General features: G+C 54.7%; 1 protein-coding gene and 1 long non-coding RNA gene across 2 annotated transcripts in view; one reads left to right on the top strand and one right to left on the bottom strand.

Moving 5' to 3' along the window:
• The window catches only part of GLP1R (glucagon like peptide 1 receptor), a 32712-nt gene extending 5498 nt beyond the window's left edge, over positions 1-27214 (bottom strand). The window contains exons 1-11 of the mRNA XM_082731426.1: positions 27086-27214; positions 19429-19525; positions 18628-18735; positions 10983-11101; positions 10514-10620; positions 6841-6994; positions 6138-6297; positions 1906-1966; positions 1360-1429; positions 1151-1239; positions 680-818 (exon numbers count right to left, since the gene is read on the bottom strand). Coding sequence (XP_082587552.1) covers positions 680-818; positions 1151-1239; positions 1360-1429; positions 1906-1966; positions 6138-6297; positions 6841-6994; positions 10514-10620; positions 10983-11101; positions 18628-18735; positions 19429-19525; positions 27086-27163 — 1182 coding nt within the window. The 5' untranslated portion in view covers positions 27164-27214. The remainder of the gene's footprint in view (positions 1-679; positions 819-1150; positions 1240-1359; positions 1430-1905; positions 1967-6137; positions 6298-6840; positions 6995-10513; positions 10621-10982; positions 11102-18627; positions 18736-19428; positions 19526-27085) is intronic.
• Positions 4625-6899, top strand: LOC309865208. Its single transcript, XR_014311981.1, has 3 exons — positions 4625-4966; positions 6154-6210; positions 6848-6899. It is a non-coding gene; the product is annotated as an uncharacterized lncRNA (long non-coding RNA).
• Positions 27215-27827: the final 613 nt, after the last annotated feature.

Below are 27827 nucleotides of genomic sequence, written 5' to 3'. Positions count from 1 at the left end.
CCCCTTGCTTAGATACTGCAGAAGCTCTTCCTCCTTGAGGAGGTCTGACCCTAGGAAGTCCTCTGATCATGGGCCATCTTCCCACCATGGCTCCGTCTGCTCACTCAGCATACTCGGTGCTCCAGAGCTGTCATCTGTGTGTGTATGTGCACACATACGTGACAATCACATGCACAGGCCTACATGCGTGTGGCCCTCCCACAGGCCTCCTGAGGGACTGAGACCAGACTCTCATATATCTATCTGTGCCTGTGGGGTCAGCTAATATTAGGAGAGAGGATGACTCCTTGGCTTTGAAAACTATGTGATTGGCACGTCTTGTTTTAACACCTCAGAGCATCAGTTTCCCCCTCTGTAAAATTGGGCGACCCACACGCTTCCTGGGGTGCTGCGAGGACAATGTATGCAAAGCCCCTGGTGAGGTGTCTGCGCCCAGCAACCGCCTGGGATCCGGCCGCTGTGATGCCAGGCAGGGTGCCCACGGCTGCCTCTGGGAAGGCATCTTGTCCCACGTGAGGGTGCTGGGCGCCGATTCTAGCCCTGGCTCTGCTCCACCCACAGAACCCTGGGCATAGCCTGCCTTCCCCCGGGGCCCCAAGGTGTCTGTCAGCACGGTGCGGGCCGGTCTCTACCCCACTGCCACTCTGCGACCTGGCAAGTGAGGGGGTCACGAGCTCACCTGGAAGGAGGTGAAGGACAGCTCTGTGAACAGCTTGATGAAGCGCAGCGTCCCCCGGGCATGCTCGTCCATCACAAAGGCAAAGACGACCTCGTGGGTCCCCAGCAGAGGGATGAGCGTCAGGGTGGACTTGGCAAGTCTAGGGGGTGGGGGGTGAAGGCATTGTTCTGGATCTCTCCCAATGGACTCTTTTCCCCTTTCTGTGCCCCGACCCCACATCTGGGGCAGTAGACACTCCCACCCAAGACACACTGGGCTTTGCTGCCTGGCAAGGGGGAAGTAGAGGTCAACACCCCCAGAAGCCTAGGAGCTGTTCAGATCCAGGGCTAAGGACAAGGCTTGGGGTCCCAGTCTGGCCCAGGGGGGAGAAGAAGCTCATGTGGGGTCCCAAGATCAGCACCCCAGGATCTGTCCGTCTCTTCCGGAAACAAGGGCCAAGGGGACCCTGCAGAGACAACTCGGGCACATCACCTGCACTTGATGTCTGTCTTGCACATGACATTGGCTTTGAGCTTGGACACCACAATGCAGATGACCCGGATAAAGATGAGGAAGTTCACCTGCAGGGCAGACAGGAGGCGGCGGCTGGGGGCCCTCTCAAAACACCCACAATCTCCCGGCCTTTCCACAGCAGCTCCGGATGCCAGAACTGCCACGCCCGCCCCCACACCGTCACTCACCCCAATGGCAAAGAGAATGGGCAGCCGGATGATGAGCCAGTAATTCATGTTGGAGTTCCTGGTCCAGCAGCTGGAGGGGAAGGGGGAGACACAGAGCCCCCAGCTCACAGAGCAGGCCCAGGGGCACACAGACACGGCCACCATGAGCCACCCAACAACCATTCCCACAGACTCACACAGAGTTCTTCAAGTCACACGCACACACACACACACACCAGAGCCAGAGTCCTAAATACATGGTCAGAAAGACACACAGGGCCCCTTCAGGAACCCACAAACACTCAAGTATGTGCCTAGCACTATACACAAAATAGCAGAGACATTTCATAATTATTACAGAAAAGCCACTGCATGCTCCTTGGACCCAGCACCGTCTGCCATCACACAGTCCCGGGGAAGGACAGGGAAGGGGTCCTAGAGAATTGAATCTGTAAAGGAAGCTCCTGGTCCCTCAGTGTACTCTCCCAACAGGTAGTAGCGACGTGCCCCAGGGGCCAAGGAATCCCGTGGGGTCTGAGGATGGGGACCAAGGAGCAGGACACTCACCCCTCATCCTCATAGAGGTACTTGACAATGCCCCAAGGGATAACAAACAGCAGGGGAACACCTGAGAGGAGAGAGGGAAAGAGAGAGAGAGGGGAGAGGGGCTGGCAGGCCCGAGCCAGCACCAGGCACACCCAGGGGCCTCTCCTTCCCTAGGCCTCTCCTCCTCCATGCCCTTCTCTTGCCTGACCATAAAACCACTTCCTAGCAGGTGTGGAACTAGGCTGGTCTGGGAGCACGGGAGAGCGGAGGCGGCACGAACACCCACTTCCCAACCCACATACCAGACTCTTCCTCAGAGAGAGGATCCCACCATGTTACGGCTGTATTTGTCCTCACCCCCTCGCCCCTCCCTCCCAGGCACACTGTCAGAGCTCGTCCGCAAGTCGTGGCTGAGGGGTGAGGATGCAGACACCCAAGTAACAAGACCATGGAGCGTGGAGAACATGCAAGTGAGGTGGGGACAGGCCAACCCTCTGATGTCCTCCTCCCTCTGCTGTGGCCCTTGTGCCCAACTCAGTCAACTCCTTCAGGCACCGGAAGTCCCTCCGGCCACCTGTGCCCTGCCTGCTCTCACTGCAGGTGGCTGAGCAGAAGCCTGGAGGGGAGGTAGGGACCCTGACTTTGAGGCCAAGAGCCCAGCTAACCGCACAGTGGCCCAGTGTAATAGCTCCAGCGTCCACACTCTGCACTCGGCTGAGACTCAGCTGGTGTGGCAGGTGGCCTCTAGGAAGGCCCCCCGTGACCCCCAGCCCCCGGTACTCACACCGTGGGGTAGCCTACGCTGTGTCAGGATCGGTCTGCATGACCGATAATGTGCGCAGAAGGGACGGCATGTCACTTCTGAGATTAGGTTATAAAACAGTGTCTTAAAAGGTTAGAAAAGGTTTGCCTTGGCTCTCTCTCTCAATCTGATTGCTTACTCTGGAGGACACCAGTTGCCAGGTCGTGGGGGTGCTCAGAGAGCCCGTGGAGGCCCCTGTGGTGAGAGGCGGAGGCCTCCAGCCAACAGGCAGCAAAGGGCCTGTGCTTCCTGACAGCCTTGCAAGGGAGTTTCTGGGGGACTCTCCAACCCCAGTGAGGACTTGTGGTGACAACATCCCGGGGTGACACCTTGACTGCATCCCTGTTAGAGACTTGGAGCCAGAGGCATGCAGCCCCATTGAACCCAGATCCCCGCCCAAATGGACTGCCCATCCTCACAATGGACAGAGATGAGTCAGGAGCTCAGGAGGGCAGAGGTGGGACTAGAACCTAGAACGCAGGGCTGCCATCCCACAACTACACCAACCACCTTCAGTGGCTTTCTGCACCAGCTCCCCATGCCTGTCCCTACGGGTGCCTCTTGCAGGGTGGGAGATGCGGGCATCTGAGCTAGGTAAGAGTGTGTGTACTGAGGTGTGCGTGCAATGATGTGAGTGTGTGGTGGGGGGGGCAGTCCATGCCTATGCCTGTGTGGCCTTAAGGGGTCTCCCTCAAGAGCACATTTCCCCAGCCTTTCTTGTTGCTACAATCCATGTCCCCAAGAGCAGCTCCTGAGCAGGAAAGATGCCTGGAATTACAGAGAAGACAGGGACGGAGGAAACAGCAGCTGACCGTCAGTTTTCATCGGATCTCCTTCTCCCTGGTCATTTATTGTCACATAAGCCAGACCTCTGGGCATCCATGATGCTTTACCAGCAGGCCCTCATGAGACTGCACAAGGGACGGGTGGCTTCCAAAGGCCTCAGAACATAGCACGCCACACAGAAGATGCTCAAAGACGATGGAGGGAAGGAATGACGAGTGGATTGACTTATCAGTGAGAGCAGGGGAAGTCTCCTGGCAAGAACCTGCCAGTTCCCTGAGCTACGCATGCCTGTGGACGCCTCCCTCTTGGACATTCCCAGTCACCTGCTGACCTTTCTCCCTGAGACCCCACTCCAGGATTAGGGAGCTCACTCATGTTATCAACAAGACCCGGCGAACATCACTCACACATCAGCCTCTCCTTAACAAAGCCTTTTCAAAAATGGAGGCACAGCTATGCCACACACAAACACGACATGCTCTCGGCTGGCTGCATCTTTCCGCTACTTAGAAAGTCAACAAGATAGGCTGGAGGGGGGAAAAGCCCAAAGTAAGACACATAGAACTGGCCCTGAGAAGTAATGGTTCCCTTCTCCATCACGTGCCTCCCCCCAGGCAGCCTCTTTGTGGTGTGTTATGGGGACACCCTGTTGCTGGCAGATGGCAAAAGAAGCTGACATGTTTTCTGGGGACTCCCCAGCTGTGTCCGAGTTTTCATTTTGATTCTCCTGCCAGCACGTGAAGCTGAAAGTTGTTTCCAAGCACCCCAACATGGGCTAGGTCCCCAGGACCCACAATGGAGCTCTCTGCAGATCTGTCTTTGTGTCCTCTGTCCCTGCCCCTTTGTCTTTCCCTGTATCTTCCCATCCCAATCCCTCAAGATGGAAGGAAGGTCCCCCTGGTCCTACCCCTCTGCCCCCTCAGACCCTGAGCCACGGCATGAGGTGGTAGGAAAAGATGGGCGCCCCTCCCCCATTTCCCACTCAGAAACCCCTAGGATGCCATGTGCCCCCACCAATCCTCCAGCAACCACCCCCACTCCTCTGCATACATCACACGGTCCCTCTGATTGTTCCTGCCCTCAGGTCACCATGGAGACAGGCACTAACAGCGCTGATGCTATTTCCCAGAATGGATAGGTGTGGTCCCCCATCCTAAGGACAGCCTTCCCAGAGCTCCACTCAGTGATGTAAAGCCACCCACCCTCAACTAGCAGCAGGGCTCTCTAGCTGCCCTCTGCCAGGTTGACGGCCCTAGCCTAGAAGGGGAGGAAGGATGAACAGGGAGAGATGGGCCCTTGGGGAGGGAAGAGTGGGAGCAGGGAGCTGGACCCAGAGGCCAGGCCCACATGCCCACTTGTGCAGGGGCCCAAGCTTGCTCAGCTGGGCCTTCAGGGGATTCAAGAGGCAGCACAGGACAGAGAAGTTTCCATGACAGGCAGCAGGGGCCCGCGGCCTGGGAGTCAGGAGACCTGGTTCCAGGGCCTACTCTGCCGGTAAGACCCTGCCCTATCTGAGCCTCAGTGTCTTCAAGATATTGATCACTCCCTTTAGAGGCCTCCTTCTATAATGGTGCCATAGAGAGCCAAGTGGCTAACGGATACCAGCAGAAAGGAATGTAGGGAGGGGACAGGAACAGGGAGGCTAAGAGGGCCAGACAACCAGTGGAGGCTTCCTGAGGAGGCGGGCTGAATGGATGAGGAGCCTGTAGGCCAGGGGGACTTCACGTGGCCTTGATTGAGGCCGTAAGTCCCCGGAGGTCGGAGGTCAGGGCAGAGTGGTCAGAGCAACGTGAGACAGGGGAAGGAAGGAATGACAGTAGGGAATGACTGAATGGCAAGCTAGAGGTGGAGGGCAGGGCCCTGTGGTGGGGGGCAGGGCCATGGGCAGATTCGGAAGGGCCAGGGGCAAGGTTCCCTGGCTCTGTCCCAGGGGGGCTCCTGAAAATGAATACTCCCCTTGCATTCGTTTTCCCTGTCGTGGGGGGTGGGGGCTGCGGGACTTCCGGTGGCGGGGGTCACAGTCCCTGTCCTCATCAGAATCCCACATGGCGAGAGGCAGAAGCACAACCAGAAATGTTCCAGCAAAAAAAAAGACACAATGGTTCTCTGCAAACTTTTTTGGCTAGAACATTTCCAGCTGGGCTCCTGGCGCATCCGCGGTCCACCCTTCCTCAGCGGGCTTCTGGCTAACCAGCCCTGCCCTGCCAGGATCCTCGGAGCCCACCTCATCCTCATTGGCTGACAGAACCACAGCCCCTCAGCACTCACCCTCCCTGGAGCTCCAGGACTCTCCCATTTCCCTCAGGGCCTGGGGCTCCCTCCCCAAGGGTCTTAGAGCTATCTGAGGACCGTGCCATGGCCGCCAGTGTGTGTGTGTGTGTGTGTGTGTGTGTGTGTGTGTGGTGTATCTGGTCAGACAGGGTGGAGGCCTCTGCTTCTATAAAGTAGGAAGGGTTGTGCAGGGAGGGGAGGGTAACCACAGCCCCATTATCTGGGGTTATCCAGCAGGCCTGGCTCCACCGGCCGAGCAGTGTGTTCTCAGTACCAAGCCAGCTTCCTGGGGGTGGCCTGAGGGCAACAGTCCCGAGAGAGGTCAGGGTCTCCCACTTCCCATGCCACAGGCTGGGGTGGAGGGGCGCGTGAGACGAAGGACTGTGGGCCTTACCCCAGCCTATGCTCAGATACAGCCTGAAGATGCGCTGCTCAGAGAAGACGGAAAAGGCCAGAAGCGTGTACAGGTACACACCCTCCACCAGGAGCCAGTAGTAGTTGGCTGCCACGCAGTACTGCATGAGCAGGAACACCAGGCGGCAGCCCAGAGAATCCTGGGGGCAGAGAAAGGGTCCCCAGGGGACAACAGCTCTGCCCTCTGCCTCCCTTGGCCCCTCTCCCCCTCCTGCTCCAGCTTCTACCCTCCCACCTTGAATGCAGGAGGAGTGAGCTAAGGCCTTCTTGCCAGGGCCAGCGCTAAGAACTTGGACCTGCTTTAGCACACTGAATCGCTACGGTGGTGTCAGAAGCCATTAGCCCCATTACAGCTAAGAAGATTGAGACCCAGAGACGTTAAGTGACTCACTCCAAGCTCTACAGCTAGTTAAGGAGCAGAGCTGGGAGTCCAGCCTGGGTCCGTTTCCCAAATCCCCTTCCTGGGTCAGACAGAACTCCTTAGGGGCAGGGAGAGGGTCCACCTCCTTAGACTGGGGGACCCCCAAGGGAGGACTGCCTGTCCCCATCAGACTGGGGGCTCCCTGAGGACCAGGTGGGGGCAGCTTTTGCGTTTCTTTGTGCCAGGTCTGGGTGGGCCGGGAGAGGCTGCCTTCCCTGACTGTGCAACCCTCCCCGGGGCCCTTCCTGTCCAAACCACACACCTGGTAGGAGAGGAGCCCATCCCACTGGTGCTGCTGGGGGGCCGTGCTGTACATCCACTTGAGGACCGCGTCCCTGATGAAGACGGACAGGGCTCGCAGGATGAAGGACGCAAACAGGTTCAGGTGGATGTAGTTCCGGGTGCAGTGCAGGTGTCTGTGGGACAAAGCAGGGCTCCTTCCTGGCAAGATGGCCGGTGGGTCTGCTCCACAAGCCTCAGTTCTCAAGCTAACGAACCCCTTCCGGCATGCACCTGTCTCTGGGACTATCTTTTCTTCCTCTGAAAATGCCCTTCTTCCTCATAACCCTGAAAATTCTCAGCCCAATGTTAAGTCCTGCCTCTTCACGAAGCCTTCCCTGAAGGCTCACTGCCACCCTCCGTCCACACTATCCATCCTTCTACCGCGTCTTCTTTTCTACAGAGTCGTCTGTAAGCCAAGTGATTTGGTGTGAGTACCCCTTGGCCCAAGAGAGACTTCCTGAGGAAAGGACCCACCTCTCACATGCCTCAAGGTTGCCTCACAGAGGGCTAGGGCGAAGCACATGGCAGGATTCAGGAAGTATTAGACACAGTTTCAATATCCTTTCAGGTAAAAAGGCAGAGCTAACTGCAAACATAAGGGCGTTTCTTAACTTGATAAGGGCTATCGAACCACACCGGGAGCAAACATCATTCTTACCTGAGGAATTTTATAAGCATTTCCTTCAAATTCAAGTAAATAAGGATTGTCTCGCCTAACAAAGCTATCATCATGTCTACTGAACATCATAGTCCAGATCCTGACCGCTGGAAGAGTGCAAGGGGAAAAAAATCACAAGAATTGGAAATAAAAGAACAAAATTGTCATTATTTATAGACAGGAAAGTATCTTCATTGAGATTTCAAGATAATCTACACAGAAATTATTAGAACCAATTAGGAGAGTTCATCTGGCAAGGTTGCTGATGTGCGTTTATGTAGAGCAGCAATAAACACTTAAAAAACAAATTTCAAAAATTCACTTACAATTTTTTAATTGGCTACATAGAAAAAGTCCAACAGAAGATGGGCAAGTTCTCTATGGCGGATATAATAAAACTTGCTTAAAATTGTTAGAGAAGACTTAAAATCCCACATTCACGGACAGAAAGACTCACTATTTTGAGAGTGGCAATTCTTGCCACTGTAACTGATAAATTCAATATAGCCATAGTAAAAACTCCAACAGGGTTGGTTTTTTTGTTTGTTTGTTTTCCTGGAACTCTCAAAACATACAAAGAACCAAGAGCCAAGAATACACCAGACACACCTAAAGAACCACAAAGTGGGCTTTTACTTTAAGAGAACTGAGGTTTTCAATGAGTTTATAGTAGTTAAGCCCTCATGATACTGACAATCAGACAGATAAATAGACCAACAGGCAAGAATACAGATGACAGAAAGCAACCTAGGCAAAGATAACTCTCACTGCATCACAGAGTAAGCACCCTAAACCCGAAGGGGAAAGAATGAGCTATCATAAGCGGTACTAAAGCAATTAACTTGATGTGTATATAGAAACAACATTAAGTCTCTTAATTTCACCATCAACAAAAATTAATTCCAGGTGGACTAAAGAGCCAGAAGGAATGCACAGAACTTATGACCCTGGGATAAGGAAAGATTTCTTAAACAAGACCATAAAGAAATTTGGTCTTTGGGGAAAAAGAAATTGACAGTCGTTTTTAATCAATTGGCAAAATCAATCTGTATCAATTAATAACATTTACTGATAGATTTTATCAATAAAAATGGATACATGGATATGTTTCATTTCATTAAAATTAAGGACTTCCAGGTATAAAGGCCACCACCAAGTGAGTGAGAAAATAAATCACAGATTAAGAGAGGATATACCCTGGATTAGGATCGAGAATATGTAATGAAAAGCAAAACAGTAAAGAAGAAGCCAAATGCGCCAATAAAAAAAGCAAAGGATGGCAGTAAGTGATTCACAGAATGAAACAGATGCAAATGCTTGATCCCTCTAGGAATCTAGGCTGTGCCAATTAAAATCACAAGATAGTTCACACACTTCAGATTAGCCACAATTAGGTAAAACTACTAACTACTGGTGAAGATGATAAGCAAAGGCAATTCTCATCTATTACTGATAAGAGGGCAAATATGACCATTTTGGAGAGCAACCTCACCTAATAAATTAACAAAATCATGTGGTACTCAGAGGTGTGCGCCCCAGCCACCCCCCTTACCCCCACCCCCACCCTGGGAGAAATACACAAGGGGTCATAAGTAAGAATGTTGCTTGTAGCCAGGTTTGTAATTCAGAGGAGAAGAAAAAATGGAAAACCTCAAGTACCCATTAAAGTGATAACAAATAAATTGTAACATGTTATACAACAGAGTCTGGAGTGACAGTTAAAATAAATGAAACAGAACTACCTGTATCAACACAAATGAATCTCACAAAAACACGCCACACCAGGCCAAAAATAACATTGCAAAAGGGGTTGTACAACACACCCTTAAAAATATGCAAGACCCGCAGCTACATATTTTCAGAGATACTAAAAAGGTGGCAGAGGTATAGAGATGCAGGAGAATTATAAGTAGGCCCTTCGGGGGTTCCCTCTGGTTGGGGGGGTGGCAGGCAGTGGCAGGGAGGGACCCCCCAGGGCAGCGTGACTGTGCTGGGTATTGAGCCCATGAGTGATCGGTAGCAGCCACTTTATTTTCAGAAATACTTCATAATACAGGGGGGGAATGTTCACTGAGTGAATGCATTTATTTTATTTTATTTTATTTTTTTGAGTGAATGCATTTATTTTTTTTTTTAAGATTTTATTTATTTATTTGACAGAGAGAGATCACAAGTAGGCAGAGAGGCAGGCAGAGAGAGAAAGGAGGAAGCAGGCTCCCTGCTGAGCAGAGAACCCGACGCGGGACTCGATCCCAGGACCCTGAGATCATGACCTGAGCCGAAGGCAGCGGCTTAACCCACTGAGCCACCCAGGCGCCCCGAGTGAATGCATTTATTAAGCACTGACTGTGGCTCCGCATTCACTGTGCCAGGTGCCATGGGGGCAGCAAGAGGAATAAAGCCTGTCCTGTTTCTGCTGGCTGGTGGCCTGAGGTCCCTGCACTCAAAATGCCTCCTGACCTTGAACCCAGCCCCCTCCCACACACCCACCACGTGCAGAGGGAGTGGGAAGAAGAGGGCCCTCTGGAAGGAATGGCTCATCAAGGTTAGCCATAGGAAGACCTCTTCTATGGGGCTGATAAGCTCCAAAGAGAGCAAGCAAAATCTCTAAATCCTTGAGCTTTTATCTAAAATCATAATGAATTCCTACTTAAGCTTTGCAGGCTCACAGGAGAGGATATCCCCTAATCCTGCCACCCACTACTAAGGTTTGGGGGGGTGTGCCTTGTGTATTCCTTATGTGGTATTTGTTTTTTTTTTCCCCCTTTTTTGCAGTATTTTAAGCATGCTTTTACAGAGTAGAGATTAGACCAAGCATACTGTGTCCTACTCCATGTTTTCAGCCTCGTATGTGGGAAGAGGACAGGCTCTCCAGAGATCTCTTAGTAGAACCTGCTGCATGGTCACTTTAATTTGCTGCTCCCTCATCTGGGGACAGAGTGGGGCGTTGGGATGGAGCAGCACCTCCAGCCCACCCCCCGGCCCCACTTCTTACCTGAAGCTCAGGAGGATGGCCGAGGCGATGACCAGAGCGGAGAAGGACAGCGTGTAGCCCACCGTGTAGATGATGGAAAAGGACAGGAGCTGCTCCTCTGGGGAACTCTGTGTGCACACGAGGGATATGGTGCACATGAGGTAGCCCACACCCTCCTCTCCCCCTTCCCTCTTTCCCCTTCCCCAGGGGACAGGGGCAGAGGCAGGGCCCTGAGTCAGGCTGCACACGGGACCCCAGAAGTAAGAAAGAAAATAACCTATGGCCATGGCCCTTGGCTGTCTAGGGCCTTGTCCAAAGGCCAGTGGGGTGAACACACATCACCTCTGCCCAGCGAGCATGGTGTGCAAAGGCCCCAGAGACAGGAGGATAGATAAGATGGCCACAGACCAGCCCCCCAGATGCCCGCGGTCCCAGCTCCACTGGGACCCTGCTACCCCTCACTGCCTCAGAGCCCCCATCTACAACTCACTCTCTCCCCTCGCTTGGACTCCTCGCACTCTGACAGGTTCCTCCAGGGCGAGCTGGAGTTGTCCTGGCGCAGCCACAGGCCCTCCGCTGTGCAGAATCGGTAAACGCGGCCCTGCAGCACTGGGCAGAGAGACGCACAAGCTGTGCCTTGGCCTAATGCCACAGGCCCTTCATTCCTGCCCCCTCCCAAGGGTCACCCCTGCTCCTCCAGGATTGGCCTTTAGGAGTTAGCAACACCTCTTACACACACACACACACACACACACACACACATACACACACACTCAGGTCCTCCTGTCTTGTCATGTGCCCATGTGGCCCAGGACAGGAAAGGCAGCCACCAGGCCCCACCTCAGCCTTTTCCTCTTGGCCATCCTGGGATGCAGTCTGATGAAGCCACGCTTTTGAGATGAGACAACTCTAGCCTATTTCCATGTCCTGCTTCTAGCCTCAAATCACACTCCTGACAAGGTCTGGCGCTGACCACCCGACAGCTCCACAGACACCCACTGTGACTTCTGGTTTTCGGGACTCAGTCCCTGGCTCCCTCCAACACTCCACAGACAGGACAGACCCTGCAACAGATGCCTACAGAGCTGAGAGGGAGGAAGACACAGCCCTGCCTCAGGGAGCTCCAGTCTGAGGGGGAGACACGGCCCTGCCATCAGGGAGCTCCAGTCCGAGGGGGAAGACATAGCTCTGTCCTTGAGGAGCCCCAGTCTGAGGGAGGAGACATAGCCCTGCCTTTAGGAAGTCCTAATCTGATAAAAATGACACACTCCTATCCTCAAAGATGGCCTGATCTAAATGATATCTAAATGATCATCAATCAGATGTCTGCTCCATGATAGAGGCACAACCCTTGGGGACACTCCACTCAAAGGGGGAAGACCCAGCTCCTCCCTTCAATGGGGATGTTGGATATAGCGACAGAGAGTCCTTAGAGACCTCCCGGTCTGAAAGGAGGGAGAGTTCCAGCCCCTGTCCTCAGAGAGCTCCCAGCCTGAAGGAAGAAGCACAGTTTCTGGCTTCAGGGAATGGAGACTCTCACAGAAAAAAACAGTCCTCAGAAAGATACAGCATAAATGTAAACTGGGAGAGAACAAACACAGGCCCCACAGAGCTGGGGGTAGGACGTTCTCTATGCCCTTTCACATCAAGTCTACCACACGCCATCTCCCTGCCCAGGGAGGTCGGTGGCTTTGGGCCCCCGGTTCACTGGGAAGTCATGAGAGGGAATGAGGGGCTTACCTGTGCCTGGAAGGAAATGTCTCCTTACCTCTCTGGAGGTAAATGGAAGTCTGACCCCCGGACCAGGAAACCGGGGTCAAAACAGGGTTAGGTTAGCTCCCGGGAGATCCATGAGGGAAACTGGAGCCAGGAGGAAATTTAAAAGATTTAAAAATTCTAAAGGAAGAAAAGATGTTAAAGACAGCTATGAGATGAAGGTGCCGAGGGAGGGAGGGAGGGAGGGAAGATGGAGAATTTTAGGAGGCCCTGGTCAGAAGTTTCCAGGTGGAGCCGCAGCAGTGAGAACTGTGTGTGGGAAGAGACTCGTTCACACGTGGGCATGATGGGAGCCCCAAGACCCCAGGGCCTGCCCCGAAACGGCCCAGTAGGGACGCAGCCATCTAGACCAGGGGTCTGTCTTGCAGTTCACAAACTACCAGTCTGTCCACTCCTGGTATGTCAGACACCTGCAGGGGCTGTCAGTCAGACCCTCGTCCTCCCTTACCACCGACCTCCAGTCACCCACGACTGCTTCCCGTTCACGCTTCTCCTTTCTCCCACTCTCTTTCATAAACAAGCCCTGAACCAAGGCCCTCTTCAAGAGACAGAAGCATCTGGCAATACAGTAGGGCAAATTAGCTTGCAGCATCATTGCTTCTAGAAGGACCTGCATTCTAAGACACTTAACCTGGAAGAGAAACAAAAACCTGACAACCTAATGGCGGGACTTCCAGCAGTGAGAAGAGCAGAGTCCCAATAGCCCTCAAGTATGTTTATGAACAAAATCAGGCATGGGCGCCTGGGTGGCTCAGTCGGTTGAGCCTCTGCCTTCAGCTCAGGTCATGACCTCAGGGTCCTGGGATTGAGGCCCGCATCGGGCTCTCTGCTCGGCAGGGGGCCTGCTTCCCCTCTCTATCTCTGTCTGCCTACTTGTGACCTCTCTCTCTGTCAAATAAATAAATAAAATCTTAAAAAAAAAAAAAAAAATCAGGCCAAAACAAAGGCAGGGAAAGGTCTGGTTTTAGCAACTGGAAGGGTTCCTCTCGGGACCCAGTGCCTCTCTCATGTGCTGCATGGATGTCTGGAATTCTTCACCAGAGCTTGAATCTTCTGAGATGAGGCCAAGCCAGTCTTCAGTGGCGGGACAGCGTCAGAGGAGTGATGGGGATCTGGGCTGACCCCATAGGGAGTGAGAATGATGTCAGAGCCCTCACTGGCAACCCATTCTCCTGACAGCAGGGGAGGAGAAAGGAGGCAGAGGGCCCAGGGGGAAGGGACAGGATATGGCAATGGGGCAAAACCCACCACTGTACCCAGTCCTCAGCCCACAGCAAGGTGACACCAGTAACACCCTAATAATACCACAGGTAACACAGGTACACCCACAATTGCTTTCCCTCTCCACATGCACCTTATACAGCCTCTCTGCAAGCTACACACTGACCTGCCTGACACCTTTGAACAACACAATCACATTCCAAGGTAGGCGTGGCAAGTCCCATTTTATGGATGGACAAACTGAGCCTTTGAGTGGCCAGGTGACTTGCCCAAGTTCATCCGGGCAGGAAGTAGCAGAGTCAGGATCCAGAGACCAGCTCTCTACATTCAGAGATCATAAGTTCACAGCCAAGTTCATTGCTAACAGTCAACCGTGGCCATGTGCCATTTCTTGTCTGCCCTTCTTCTGGGCTTCGGTTTGCTAACATTCCCAGCATCCTCCCCTCAGGTCCTCCGGCCAGTGTGGATCCCCAGCAGTGTGCCCCATTCTTGGGCCTTCTGTCCAGGGCCAGCTCGGAAGATGGGGAGGTGATACACGTCCAGATGTGTGACTGGCACCATGTCAAGGGATCACTGTGTCCCTGAGAAGCTCAGGGAGCCCATGAGAGTGTGTCTGTCAATTACCCTTCATTAGCGGCCAGTATTAAAAGCTAGGACTCATTCTTGGCCAGGCCTCTGGTCCCCAGATGCCCATCTTGGCTGGAGGTGGGGTGGGTCCGCGCCCAGCCCTGCTTATCAGCTCAGCTTTATCTGGCCCAGGAGCGGCTGGTAAATCACAGCCAGGGGCTTGGCTCTGGTCTTGTCAACACCAGGAGGCCGCCGGCCGCATGCCAGGAGGCCCAGGGATATTTCATTAAGTCGGACCCTGGTGCTGGAAATAAAACCCCCAATTAAACACTTCCCCGCCCGGAAACTGCAGCGGCGTCTGTAATCAAGCTAACAGCCGCCCTTCCACGTGGATGCGGGCTCTCAGGGCTGTGGAGAGCTGCTCATGAATCCATTAGCTCCTGCACCCTGGCAACAGCAGCGGCCAGCAAGGGCTACTAGGCCCCAGCTGACAGACCGGAGGGCTCAGATTTGGGGTGGGGAGTCCCAGGCCCGCCCCAGTGTAGTGGAACGAGGGTCAAAGGCAGGGCTGGAACCGAAAGCTCTCAGCTTGGGTTGGGGGACAGGTGTAGTGTGTCAGTCATGGCGCAGAAGAGCTCAGGTTCTGAACTACACAGACCCAAGTTCAAATCCTAGCTCTGCCCTCAGCCAGCTGTGGGACCTCGGGCAGACCTCGTTGGGCCTCAGTTTCCTCATCTGTAAAATGGGAACCGTAATGGTGTCCCAGGTATGTGGCATGAGGATTAGGAGATAAAGCATGAGAAGTGCCTGGTGTGTAGGAGGCCTTTAAGACATGGTCACAGTAAAAGTCCTGCGGCTGCTCCCACCCCAGTTCCTCCAGAAGGCACTCCCTCAGTGAGGCTGGGGCTGGGGCAGGACACCACCTCAGCCACCACTCCTCCAGGGCCAAGCTCTGGCCCTGGTCTCCCTGGGGCAACACTGGCCTGCCGGCCTGTCAAGAAAGCTCCTGGGCTTCACAAGATTCAAGGGAGGCACCTGTCAGAGTTTCTGAGAATTGTGAGTTATAGGCCATCTTAAAAGCCTTTTATGACTTTCCTCTAATGAGAACTAAACTAACAAACAGGTACAGATCAGGAGGGGGTGCCGCTAATGAGACCGGAATGATTTGTAACGAGCGGATCGGCTGTTTGTGGGTAAACGAGGCTGCTAGATGGCCCTCAGGCGGCAACGGGCTCTCGGCAGCCACTCGAGCCTTCTGGTTCACAAAGTCTTATTAATTCCAGGCATCTCCTCTGAACACGTTCCTTCCTTGAGTCATCTGCTTCTGCCCTCTGGGGTCCCAAATGCTGAGTGAAACGGCTCAGAAGTCAAGGGTTTGGCTGGCGTCCTATCCCTGGATGTCAGGTGGCTCTGAGGCCTGAGGCCTGGCCCCAGCTCCATCTCCAAGGCGATGCCTGGCTGTTCTCCCCTCCCGGAGGGCCCTCCTTCCCCTTTCTCCATCTCTCTGTTCTTTCACACCTGGTGCTGATGCCCCCTCTCTCTGGAAGCCTTCCTGATGCCATACCCCAGGTAAAAAAGAGGGCTCTGACCTTCCTCAGCACCACTGCCTGAGCTGCTGAGCTGACCTCTTCAGCCCTGTGGTGAGGGGTCACCCCCTTTTCCTCAATGCACACATTCACACACTCCTGAGGTCTCACCGGCACCCCCATCTCCTGACATGGACCTAACCCGAGTGTCTGGTCATTGTTTGGAATTTAATTCTTTCTGTGGTCACATATCCCTCTGCCCTGCCCTGCACTCCAGAAGACTGACCTGTGTGGATAGCATCGCTTGGGCTCCCTGCCCTCTACGGGTTTGCCCAGTGGGAGGCACAAGCAAAAGGTAGGAGGGCCTTTCTGTGGCCACAGCCCTGCTGGGTGGGCTCTCCATCACCACCACCTCCGGCTGCCCTGGGGCCCCAGGCCCTATGCGGGCTCCACTCAGGTCCAGGAATGCTAAGGCTTCCTCCTCTTACAATCCTTGGTGCTTTATACCTTCATGGCCCCTTAACCGTGCCCAACCTTGGCAAATGTCCCCTCCATTAAATTCTCTTCAGATTCTCAGCTGAGTGTGTTCCCTGCCACGACCCTGCCTACGACACCCCGGTCCTTCTCTTCACCCCTAACTGTGTCATTCGGAGTCTAGTTTCTCCATAGGCCATTCCCTTGATCAGCCCAAGAAACTCCAGGTCTGGCCCCTTCCTGCTTCCACATGGCCTGGTGGGTGTCAGGGAAGTCCCTGGGGCGGGCCGCTGCCAAGGGGACCAGCAGGACAAGCCGAACGGGCAACTGTACTGTGGGAGTCCACGGTGGATAATGGCTCTGCAGGTCCCCAACTCAGGGAGAGGAGAGAGAAAGGCAGAGCCTGTGATCCTGAGCATCAGAAAACAGAGTGAATTAGCATGGTGAGTCAGGGGAGGGAGCGGAGCCTGGCAGGGGGCCTGGGCAGCGGCCAGTATCTTCATGGAGAAAGCAATAAAACCGTGTTCGCTCATAAACGGGCACCACCAGGACCTATTTCCTGCTCAAATAAAATTAAAGGTGATGGATGGAGCCGCAAGGGGCAGGCAGAGCTGGGGGCAGCTTAGTGCTGAGTGATGGGCCCTGTCCGGGGCCTGGCTCCCTGGGGTCTAGAGGCCCAGCCTAGGCTGGCCGAGCAGCCAGTCCCAAATCCCCGAGAGGCAGAGCAAGCCTGTGAATTTGGGGAGGTGGGGCAGATAAGGAGGGTGGGTGGAAAAACTCAACAGCAACCGTTTTTCAAGAACTTGCAATCCTCCTCGTACCCTTATCACCTGGCTTTATCCCATCTTCCAAGCGAGTGAGCTGAGGCACAAAGAGGTCCGGGCATCTGCTGAGGATCCCAGAGCCACTCAGAGCACTGACAAGAACTGTTAGATTGCAGGACTCAACTCTTTCATTTGTAGAGAGGGCAGGTAGCTCACTGCCGTTTCCTGGAGTGTGCCCAGCCAGCAGACCTAGGCTGCTCACCCGTCTTCATGCCCAGAGCCACACACACAGCAACATACACATAGGCACACACACACAAGTGTGTGCACACTCAAGGGAGCCTGGTGTAGAAATTCCACCAATTCCAACGAGATTCTGGAAGGGATTCCTGGGTCTGCTACTCCCTAGCTTGTGAGCTTGGAAAAGGCACTTGGCATCTCTGTGCCTCAGTTTCCCCCCTCTGTAAAATGAGACCATAATCAGAGTCCTTGCTCATGGGAGGAGTAAGTGAGTGTAGGGATATAAAGTGATTACAATAGGCCACAGAAGTGCTGTGGGAGAGGCCACTGGTCTACTCTGCATCTTACCAGGTGGGTGCCTGTCTCTAAGCCCTGGCTCTCCTTGCGCACCTTGGGGAGGAGGTGGGTGTACTGGAAGACTGAGAAGGAAAGAACCTCCTCAACACCCCTCTCTGGGCTTCATCTGACGTCAGTCCTTCGTTCTGAGGGGACGTCTACCGCCAGGCCTTGCCAGGGGCCCTGATGTTCCATTAAGGGGCCACCTCTTCCAGGAAGACCCCTAGATTCCCACAGTATGACTTCATTCTCCCACTTGCTTCTGGGCTGGCTTCTCCTTGGAGGCCTCTTCAAGACACAGTGTTTAAGAGCACAGTCTGGGTTCAAATAGTGGGTCTACCATTTACATCATCTGAAGCAAGTGGTTTCCTCTTTCTGGGGCCTCAATTGCCTCATCTGTACAACAAGCATAACCATGAGGTGGCTGTAAAGAGTAAATGGTATACCTGCTTTGAGGTACCAGATACCAGATACCAGATTTGGCACAGCGTAGGTAGTCAGTAAGTATTGGCTATTATTTTTATTATGAGAGTGACTTTTCTCCTTTACTGAGACTATGAGCTCCTCAAGGGAAAGGTGCTGGTCCCCTGTTAACCTCTCTGGTGCCCAGGACAGGTGGGTGGCAGTGGCGGTGCACTGGCTACCTCTCCAGTCAGAGCACCCCCTGCACCCTCCGTAGGTCCCTGCATTCCAACGACATACCTCTCCCAGGGCAGGGTGTCCCTTGCAGGCAGGAGTGAGCTAGGGAGGGAAGCCCACTGGCGGTAGGGGTGAGGGGCGTCGTGGGAGGGACAACATCACCACTGCCCTAAGCTCTCATCTCATCTGTATTCATCTGACCAGTGAACCACTGAGGAGTCAGGAAGTGGCCGGGCACCATGACGAGGTAGGTGGCCCTACAAACACACATCCCTATACACACACACACACACACACACACACACACACACTCCCCAACCCTAGGATCTGTTCCCACCCAGCTCCTTTCCTGACTATTGGATGGAGGGGGCTTACATGTCTCTCTTAAGTCAAACCCCACACTCTCTCCCTCTCCTCCCGCGCCAGCACAGGCCCTAGCCTAGGCTATACCCGAGGCTCCCCAAAACCCCCTCCCAGGAAAAGACGGGCAAAGAGACACCCATCAGGAGGCCTAAACACCTTCTGAGTCCTGAGTACTGAGTCAGGCAGAAAGGCAGCAGTGCTCCAACTCCACCTCGAAGAGAGGACTCACCACTGCTGGCCCAGGGCAGGTACCAGGGGCAGCTGACATTCACGAACGAGCCTGGCAGCCCGTCTGGCCAGCAGGCATACTCATCGAAGGTCCGATTGCAGAACAGACCTGGGGACAGAAGAGAGAGTCTCTGAGTTCCTGCCCAGTCTGCTAGTCGCACTTCTCCCCACTCCCTGCTGTGGAGGCTGATGGGCCCAAACCTGTGCCCTGCTAAGCTCTGCTGGGCACTTACTGTATGGTCAGCACTCTTCCCACCTGGCAGGTACTGTGCAAGGGGACTCAGGCCCTGAGCAGCCGTGGAACTTGGAGCAAGTTACTTACTGTCTAGTTTCTCATCTGTGAAATGGGGTTGATCCTGAGCCCACAGGGCCTTTGGGGGACCAACAGTGTTATGTCACATGGATCCCTGTGCCATCCCTGTGCATGGTACGTAAGTGGTCTTAAAGTCTCTGTCTCAGGCAAGGGGGCAACGGTAGCTCATGGGGCTAGAATAACCTGCCTATGGTCACGCGCTATGATCACAGGGCCAGGATTTGAACCTAGGCCCATCTGGCTCCAATCTCCCCTGAAGCAATGCTTCCTATAAACATGTTCATTGGGCCTCCAGCCCCTGCACAGGCCAGGAAGTGTGAAGGAAGGCCAAGAATGGAAAGGCCAGGTCCCTGCTCCCGAAAATAAGGAGGAATAAGACGGCACCCCAAGGCCTAGGGCCAATGTGGCATCCTAGAGAGGCAGAGGATGCCTGGCCATGACTTGGGGAGTGGGGCTTCAAAGTCCCCAGGAAATCCCACCTGGACTCACCTGTGGCTGGTGGGGGAGCCTCAGTCAGGAATCGCTGGCACTGGTGTCGGTATTCTCGCCACTTCTGCACTGTCTCCGAGAGGGACACAGTGGCACCCTGTGCGGGGAGGGGAGAAACGGAGGCCCTTTGGGTCCAGCCAATCTCTCTCTTACCCCCTGTTCCCCACACAGGGTTTCATCAACTCCAGGGTACCTTAGAGCCCCAAACTCCCTCAGGCACTGGCTATGTCCAAGAGGGGGACAGAGCAAGTCCTACCACAGGGGGGCTCCAGGTGGATATTTTTACATCTTTATCCCTCCCGATAGACAAGCGCATACCTTGGTGTGTAGGAAGCGGCCAGCAAATATCAACTGAAATGATGCTTTTGGGGAGTGAGTGGGTGACGGGGGAGAAGAGGGTGTCCATTCATGGTCTCTTCTGACCTCACCGAGAAGGCAGAGTTCCTGAGGGCCCAAGACTTCATGATTGCCATAGACTCCTTTCCCAGTGCCCAGTCAGCCTGCCACCAAGGTTCCTGCACTTTCAACCATTCCATTAGGGGACACGCTGGCCCAGAGTGGGAGAGGAGTTCAGTTGAAGCCACATAAGGAGCAAAGCCTGGTAAGGCTACATCATTAGCATCCCTCCTGAAATACACAGCCATTATCTGGGAGGCCAACAGGACCTCCCCCCGCCACCCCTGCATTGTCCCTTTCTAATGTAACAATAGAGATAAAATATTCAGCTCAGCTTCCCCACCTGAAGAAGTCCTGAGGACATGGGGTCAGAAAAGTACCAGAAAAAGGAGCTCAGGCTTGCAATGGGATGGGTCCCCCTATCTGTGAGGAAGGGGGACATGAACCTCAAGTTTTAGATAAGGTAGACACAACAGGCTTTTTAGCACAGAGACCCAAGCAGACCCACCCACGTGAGAAATGACCCTTCTGAGAAAAAAAAGAAATTTTTGTTCACTTCTTTAAGATAGGTCCAGGGACGGTGTTCCTTTTTAATTTGTGTTTTTTTCCTGAACAGGCTTAAGATTCTAAATACTCCTCATTTGGAGGCTGCAAATGCTGAAATGACCAGGGAGCCCCTTGTACAAAATTTAAGGTTCATACATAATTGAAAACAAAATTTCGCTTTTTGAAAATATACACGTGTGCTGAAATCAAAATAGCTACTTTTTAGAAGCTTGTACCCTTGACTTGGTGGTGGTGCCCTAAGCACATGCTGGATCTGGTTTTGGGTAATCTTGCCCTGGTTTAAAGGACACCTCCCACAAAGACACAGGTTGTCCTGTGTTCATCCCTGCCCCCAGTGGAAGCTTCTGGAAGGGGCTTGCTAGAGCCCCAGCCGTGTTCTAGGAGTTAGTGTGCTGAGGCTACAAGGAGTGTCACCTGAAGGAGCTCTTCTGAGGGCAAAGGTCAAGTGATTTGTTTTAAAAAACAAATAAAAGAACAAGGAAAAAAACACAACAGTAGTGAAGGCAGTGTCTTGATTTTTAGCTACAACGGAAAGGTCAGCAGAATTTTCACTACAGCCAGTCCCGGTGGATGAATCCCACTCTCCACCCCTTTTCCTTCTACCCCACCCCTGGACCCCCAACACAGCAGCTGGTGGTAAAAGGGCAGAAAGACTGGGAAGAAATTCTCCTTGATCTCCCTTTCTAGAAGGAAAGCAGGAAGGAAGCAAGGTCACGGTCACAGCTGGGAAATGGGGCAGGTGTGTCTGGGGCAGGGAGTGGGGAAAAGGAAGCTGATGGAAACCAGAATTCTCAGGGTATGGATAGGAATGAGGTTAAAGGCTAAGGACAGCATCATGATGGCGAACCTGGTCACAAACACTCCAGGGCATTTCAAGACAGAGGGAGCCCTGTCACCTGCTCTGAGCAGAGCTTCTGAGGTAAAACTGTCTTCAGACTAAGATTCCCTGAGGGCAAGATTGTATCTCTCCCACCTCACACTGGGGCTTTCTGAGGTAGGGCTGTGTCTTCCCTCAGACTAGGGCTCCCCAAGGGCAGGGCTGGGTCTCCCCACTCAGACTGGAGCTCCCTGAGGACTGGGCTGTGTTCCCCCTCAGACTGGGCTCCCTGAAGGGAGGGCTGGGTCTCCCCCCTCAGACTGGGGCTCCCTGAGGGCAGAGCTGTGTCCCCTCTCAGACTGCGGCTCCCTGAAGGGAGGGAATATCTTTCCCCTGAAAGAGAGAGAGCTTCCTGACAGTCTGGGTCCTCTGTCTTCTTCCCACATGAGCCCAGGGTCTCCACAAACTCCTCACTGCACTTTTCCCTCCCCCTCCCTCCCCCCACTGCATATATAGCACAAACTACCAGGACCTCTGGCCTCGCCCCCATCTGGTGTTTATGGAAGTCATATTGTGCCAGGCTCTGGGAGGATGAGGGAGATGGGGAACACATAGTGGAAAGGCAGAGCCCTAGCCTGAAACAGTCCTCGGGCTACTTGGGGGTGGGTCAGGTCAAGGGCTTAGCAGGACATCACAGAGAAAGAAGGGATGAAAGCGCTCAGGGGGTGTTTGGGGCCAGGTTCAGGTAGACTCAGTTCTAGGGGACTCTGCGGACTGTGAGCTGAGGAAGACACTGGGCTAGCAAGATTGGAGGGTGGGTATTTCAGCAGGATGACCCAGCAGGAACCAAAATGCAGAGGTGGGGACAGTTCCTGTCAGCAGAGAAAGGCCTTGGGCTGGTGTTCCAAAGAAATTTCTGGGCCAGGGAGAGAGCAGGGGCCAGGACTGGGGTAGATATGAGACTCTGGTCTGGGACAAGGACAGTAAGCAGAGCCCAAGTGCTCAGGGGAACACAGTAAGACCGTGGAGGGTGAACAGCCCTGGCTTTGGGCTCAGATCTAGGCCCAGCCCTGACTCCCCTACAGATTAAGTTTGTTACCCTGTGCAAGAGTTTTAACTTCTAGCCTCAGCTTACATGTGTGTAAAATGGGAATAATAGTAGTCCCTACCTATCCCCCGCCCCCAGGATTGTTGTGAGAATTAAAAGTGAGTTAATGCTTAGAAGGGCCCCTGGCCCATGGAAACTGTACAGCCAAGGCAGCCCTTCTCAGGACTTCTGCTGTTTACAAGAGAAGGGAAAGACAGAGTGGACAGTGCAGCCTGGCCTCCTGGGGAGTCTGGGCGCTACCCCTCCCTCACTTCCAGGATCAGCAATCTCCCAGGAGAAAATGAACACATTTTCCTGCCAAGGACCAGTCATTCCGCTTAGTGTGTGGCAGCTTCCAGCTGCAAACCCATGTGGGTAGGCTCAGGACTCAACGTCCGTGGGCAGGGAGCCGTGAGAAGCGGCAGGCCCTGTCCCATTTCACCCTCCTCTGGCACAAGTCCCCGCTCCAAGACTGATGAGGCAGAGCTTCAGATGCTGCTGATGGGAAGGACACGGTCGTGGAGACGGCAGACATGGCCCAGAGAAAAGGGCAGCAGTGGGGACTATGGGGCCGGGTGAGGGCAGCTTGGAAGGTTTTAGAATCCGGACCTGCCAGGCTTTGTGAGATCTCTTGGAAGGGGATGAGGGGATAAAATGGAGACAATGCCCAGTGAAGGTTATAATAAGGAGGAGCATCTCTCAGATTCAGGGAGTTTCGGGAGGAAGCAGGAGGTGAGAAAGAGGATGCCAGGAGGGAGTGGCGTGCTGGAGAGAGCACTGGACAGAGAGCCACAAGTCCTGGGTTTAAAATCCCAGTTCTGGCTGTTAATGTGGGATTGACAGGATTCACTTTAATCCTTTGGGGCCTCCGTTTCCTCATCTATAAAATGGGCGTATTGCTCTCCCCAAAGAGTTACTGTACAGATCCAGCAACATAAAGTAGGTGAATATCTTTCTGAATTCTCCAGCCCTGTACCGGTGGGCAGCGAAAGAAGGAAAGGCAGTCAGGGAAGGATGAAGATGGAGTGGATGCTCTCAAGGTGGCGGAGTCTTCCCTTCTCCCCAGGAAGGTACTCGGTCTCCAAAGACTGGGTGCCAACCTAAAAACAATTCCTCCTCCAGTTTGGTTTCTCAGTGTAAATTAAGTTCCTTCTTTTTCTGGGAACTTTTTTGATTGAGGGAAGGAGGAACAAGACCTTGGTCTCTCTGGGCCACTGAAATGGGAAAAATGGGAGAGGACCCCAAAGGAGGAAGAGAGATCCACAAGAAAACTCTGGGACCTCCCAAATGATGCGGCCCCTACCCTCCTCAGCAGTTCCGCCCCCTACCCCCAGCCTCCTTCCTCTCTGTCCACCTCCCATTGCCCAAACCATCACCCTGGCCCCTGTGCCCAGGAAGGGTGGGGGCTGCCAACCCCTGGCTCCTTGACCTCATTATTTTTTTTCTTAAGGGCTCCGGAGACATGAGCAGAGGGCAGGGAAAAGAACACTGACCCGCACTGTCATATGCTCGGGAACCCTCACACAGATATACTGTCACACACATTATCATGCACACTGTTGAGCACATGCTTACATGACAGTCTCCCCCCTCCACACAAACACACACACAGGTTGTCAGGAACACAACCTGTTCCTGACACTGCCCCCAATACACACGTGCGCCCATACACATACCCCCTTCTTGACTGAGCATATACTCGACCCACATGGTCACACACACGTACACAGGGAAACACACATTCTATCATGAGACACTCTCTCTCACCCATGTGCTGGCACATCCCGGCAGACACCCATTTACACAAAAATCTCTCTGTCTCTCACACACACACATGTAGACCTCCCCATAGACACAGTATCACACATGGGGTTGCAAACACATATACACTATTGGACACACAATTACATGCTGAGATGTTTCACACACGTGACTCGCACACCAGCGGACTGCCACACACAGGATCACACACACGTACACACAGAAACAGGGGCTCATAAAAGCTATACCCTCCTCCCCCTGGTCTCTCACTTTCCATGTCTCTCTACTTGTCTCTGTCTCTGTATTTCTGTGTCTCTCTATCACACACACATACTCTCACACACACACACCCAGAGGAATCTGCCCAGGGCCAGGCTGCAGCTAAGGAAGGGCCTGTTTTTCCTCAGAGCAAGGAATTGGAGGGCAGGATGTGGTTTCTTGGTGGCTCCTGTCCCAGCTCCCACCTGGGATCCGTGTCCGGGAGGGAGCCCAGCTCAGAACAAAGTCCATGCTGACCGCTGTGCACCCCGGACTCCCTCCACCCTTCACTAGAATGCGGAGGCTCAGGCCTCCCACAGCCTCTCTCCAAGCCCTAGGCTGCCCTTCTGAAGAAGGCTTCTGGATTCTGGAGGACAAATGGGTCAGCTCCCCCATGTGCCTAAAGCTGCCATTTCAGGGTTCCAGTAGCTCAGTCCTCTCCATAACCTTTTGTGGTAGAGGTTGTGATTCCTGCTTACAGATGAGGACACTGAGGTTCGGGATGGTCATTGTCCTACCCAAGATCACCAGCTAAGAGCAGACCTGAGATGTGAACCCAAGTTTGGCTGGTTCTCATTTTGGGTCTCAGAGGCTTGCCTGTCTCCTCATAGACCAGCTCCCTCACAGGGGTCCTAGGGATGTAAGGAATAGTGGAAGGGGGTGGTCCTTTCAGCAACAGTGAAGGAGTGGCCTAGGCCCCCTTCTTTAGAGGTCAATTTGGCCATCCACCTGCCTGCAAGGAAGCCACTTCCAGCCTAGCCAGATCTGACAGCGAACAGCTTACTCTGTGTTCTTCCTTCCAGGAAGCAGGTTTGAGGCACCAACCCAGCCTCTCACCCGTTTTTCTCTCTGTGTCTGCATACCCCTAGTCTTGCTGACCTCATGAACAGAAAACAGAAAGCAAAATTCACCCATATCTAGAGTGTTCTACATGGGCATAAAGTTGTGTCACAGGACTGCAGTCTAACCTCCGAGCCCCTTTGCTCAGATCTCTGTGGTGGCCAGGGAGGCTCAGCCCCTCTGCCCACCCCCCACCCCCGCAACAAGAACAGCCCTGGAAAGTTCCATCTCCTTGCTCAGAGCCTAGCTCCTCCTGTCCTGCTCTGCCCTCCCAGGCCTGTTAGGGCTCCAGGATAGTTGGCTTTTGCACTGACCCAGGGCTGAGGAGTGAGGGGATCAGAAGTAAGGGCAGGTTCAAGGAACCAGATTCTTCTGGGAAAAGGAATTTTGGGGAGAAGACAGGCAGCCTCCAGAACCTGCCCTCTTCCCTCAGTCCAAACCGGGTCTGCAAACCTGCCTGGAGCAGGATGGGAGGTGGCCGGAGGGCTTTCCACCTCCATCCAGTCCCAGTTCCAACTCGGAGGCAGTAAAGATGAGCCCGAGAGGCCGTCATGCTAATGTGTCTGCAGTCCTGGCTCCTGAGAGATGCCAAGTACACCACGGAAGTCAAGGCCTGGCTGAGGGACTGTGGGAAAGTGCTGGGGAAGCCGGGGTGTCTCCTGTAGCTAGGGTCAGTAGCTGGGATGGGGGACAGGTAGAGGGAAGGAATGGATACAGAAAAGAATTTGGGGTTGGGGGGCTGACATGGGCTGGCATCTGTCCGCATCTGGATTCTCAGCCAGGCTCAAGTCAGCCTTTACCAAGGCAATGGCCCCTCACCATGTCCCCCACCCGTGCTGGGACAAATTCCAAGGCCTGTAGAGCTCCACTCCCCCAAAGCTCTCAGTTCTTCAGATCTGAGGTAGGAACCAGAGGCCGCAGGAAGAGATATTTCCCTTGACACCAGACAGGCCACCCAAGCCTGCGCCGCCTCCTCTCTGCTGTAGCGTCTCACAACATCTTTGGACAACTCCCCACTCTGCCAGCAGGCTGGCTACAGCCCCCAGCCCAGGAGCCTGCAGCTAGGAAAGGCAGGGAGGGCAATGAGAGCCACAGAGAGGGGCTGCAGGGGTCTATCTGTGGTCTGCTCCCCAGTGGCATCCAGGGGACCAAGGTGTCTCTGCGTGTCCCAGTATGCCTTCTGGTATATGTTGTCAACCAGGTTAGTCAGAATGGGGGGTCACACAAGTGTGTAAGGGGGACCCGGCTGCTCCCAGAGGCGCTGGGAGCCTCCTGACGTGTTTGCCGCAGGGGCTGGGGGAGGGGGCACTCAAGTTCCATCTGGGAGGTCAGAAAGAAGGACAACCAGCTGCCACCGCAGGGTCCCTGGGGCTATGAGTCAAAGGCTGTGCTGGGGGGCTGGTGAGGGGGTAATGGAGCTGGGTGTCCACACCCTGGCCCTCTCCGTCTTCCCGGAGCCTTTTGGGGTCTTTGAGGAGCGAGAGGGGTGGGCTAGGGGCAGGCACCGCGGGAAGGCCTCAGGGACGTGGTGGGAGAGGTGAGGTCAGGGAAGGGGGCGAGCCGGGGCCGTGCCAGGGCCGCGGGCACGAGTCTGCGAGGAGCGTGAGTTGGGAAAGTGGTCTGGGAAGATGCGGCGCAGAAGTCAGCGCAGGGCGGCTGCGGGGCAGCTGGTGGCCTGGTTGGGGGTGGGGGACAGGGGCGGCGAGGGAGGGGGCGCGGCCGCCGTCCGAGCCTCCGCCTCCGGCCGCCGTCTGAGCCCCGGGCTCAGGGCGCCCAACTCTCCAGTGCCTACTCCCCCCAGGGCTTCGGTACCCTCCGCCTGCGGTCGCGGAGTTTCGCTCAAGTCCCGGCCGCCCCTGCCGGGACTCGGCGCCCGCAACCCTCAGGGCCCCCCGCCTTCTCCCCCAACCCCCGGGGGCCACGGGTCTCACCTGGGGGCGGGGGCCGACCCTGCCCACCGCCCCGAGCAGCAGCAGCGCCAGGCAGAGCGGGCTGGGGGCGCGAGCCATGGCGGGGCGCTCAGGACCGGGCCATCGCTGCCACCTGCGGAACCGCGCGCGGCGACTGATCCCGGGCGGCCGGCGGCGCCGGGGGAGGAGCCGACGCGGGGCCGCCCCGCCCGCGGGAGGGGCCGGCGGGGTCCCGCGTTTTCCGCCCCAGCCGCCGGGGGCCTCCTCCACCTCTCACCTGTCGGACCCGGACCGCGGGCACCGGGCGCTGCGCTCCGGGCGAGGACCGGTCGGACTGAGAAGCGCAGGAGCCTGCCACCAGCACCCAGCGCCGCGGGTCCCCTCGTCCCCCCAACCCCGGCCCCCCAGCATCCCCTAGCTTCCCCAAGTTCCTCTGGCTAAGGAAAGCCAGACCCCCCCCCCCCCCATTCAGGCTACCCCAGAAGAAGCTGGGGCTGGACCAGCGCTTGGGACTTGTCCAAGGTCACACTACCCGTAAGACCCCTCCCGTTTCCGGTTACTTTCGTGTAACCCCAAGAGCTGCTAGTGACTAGTATAAGAAAGAGCCGCCGTGCGGGGTTGCCCCGCCCCAAGACCTCTCCTCATTCCCGAGTTCAATCCGGAGGGTCGCGCCGGAAGAACTAAGGTTGGGAGAAGAGCAGAGAGACCAGGACAAATGGATCGGTGGAGCCCTTAGTGGAGGGTCTGCAGCCACTCCTGCAGC

This window comes from Mustela nivalis (assembly GCF_964662115.1).
Source record: "Mustela nivalis genome assembly, chromosome: 5".
Lineage (NCBI taxonomy): Eukaryota > Metazoa > Chordata > Mammalia > Carnivora > Mustelidae > Mustela > Mustela nivalis.
This window is presented reverse-complemented; position numbering and strand designations above follow the sequence as displayed.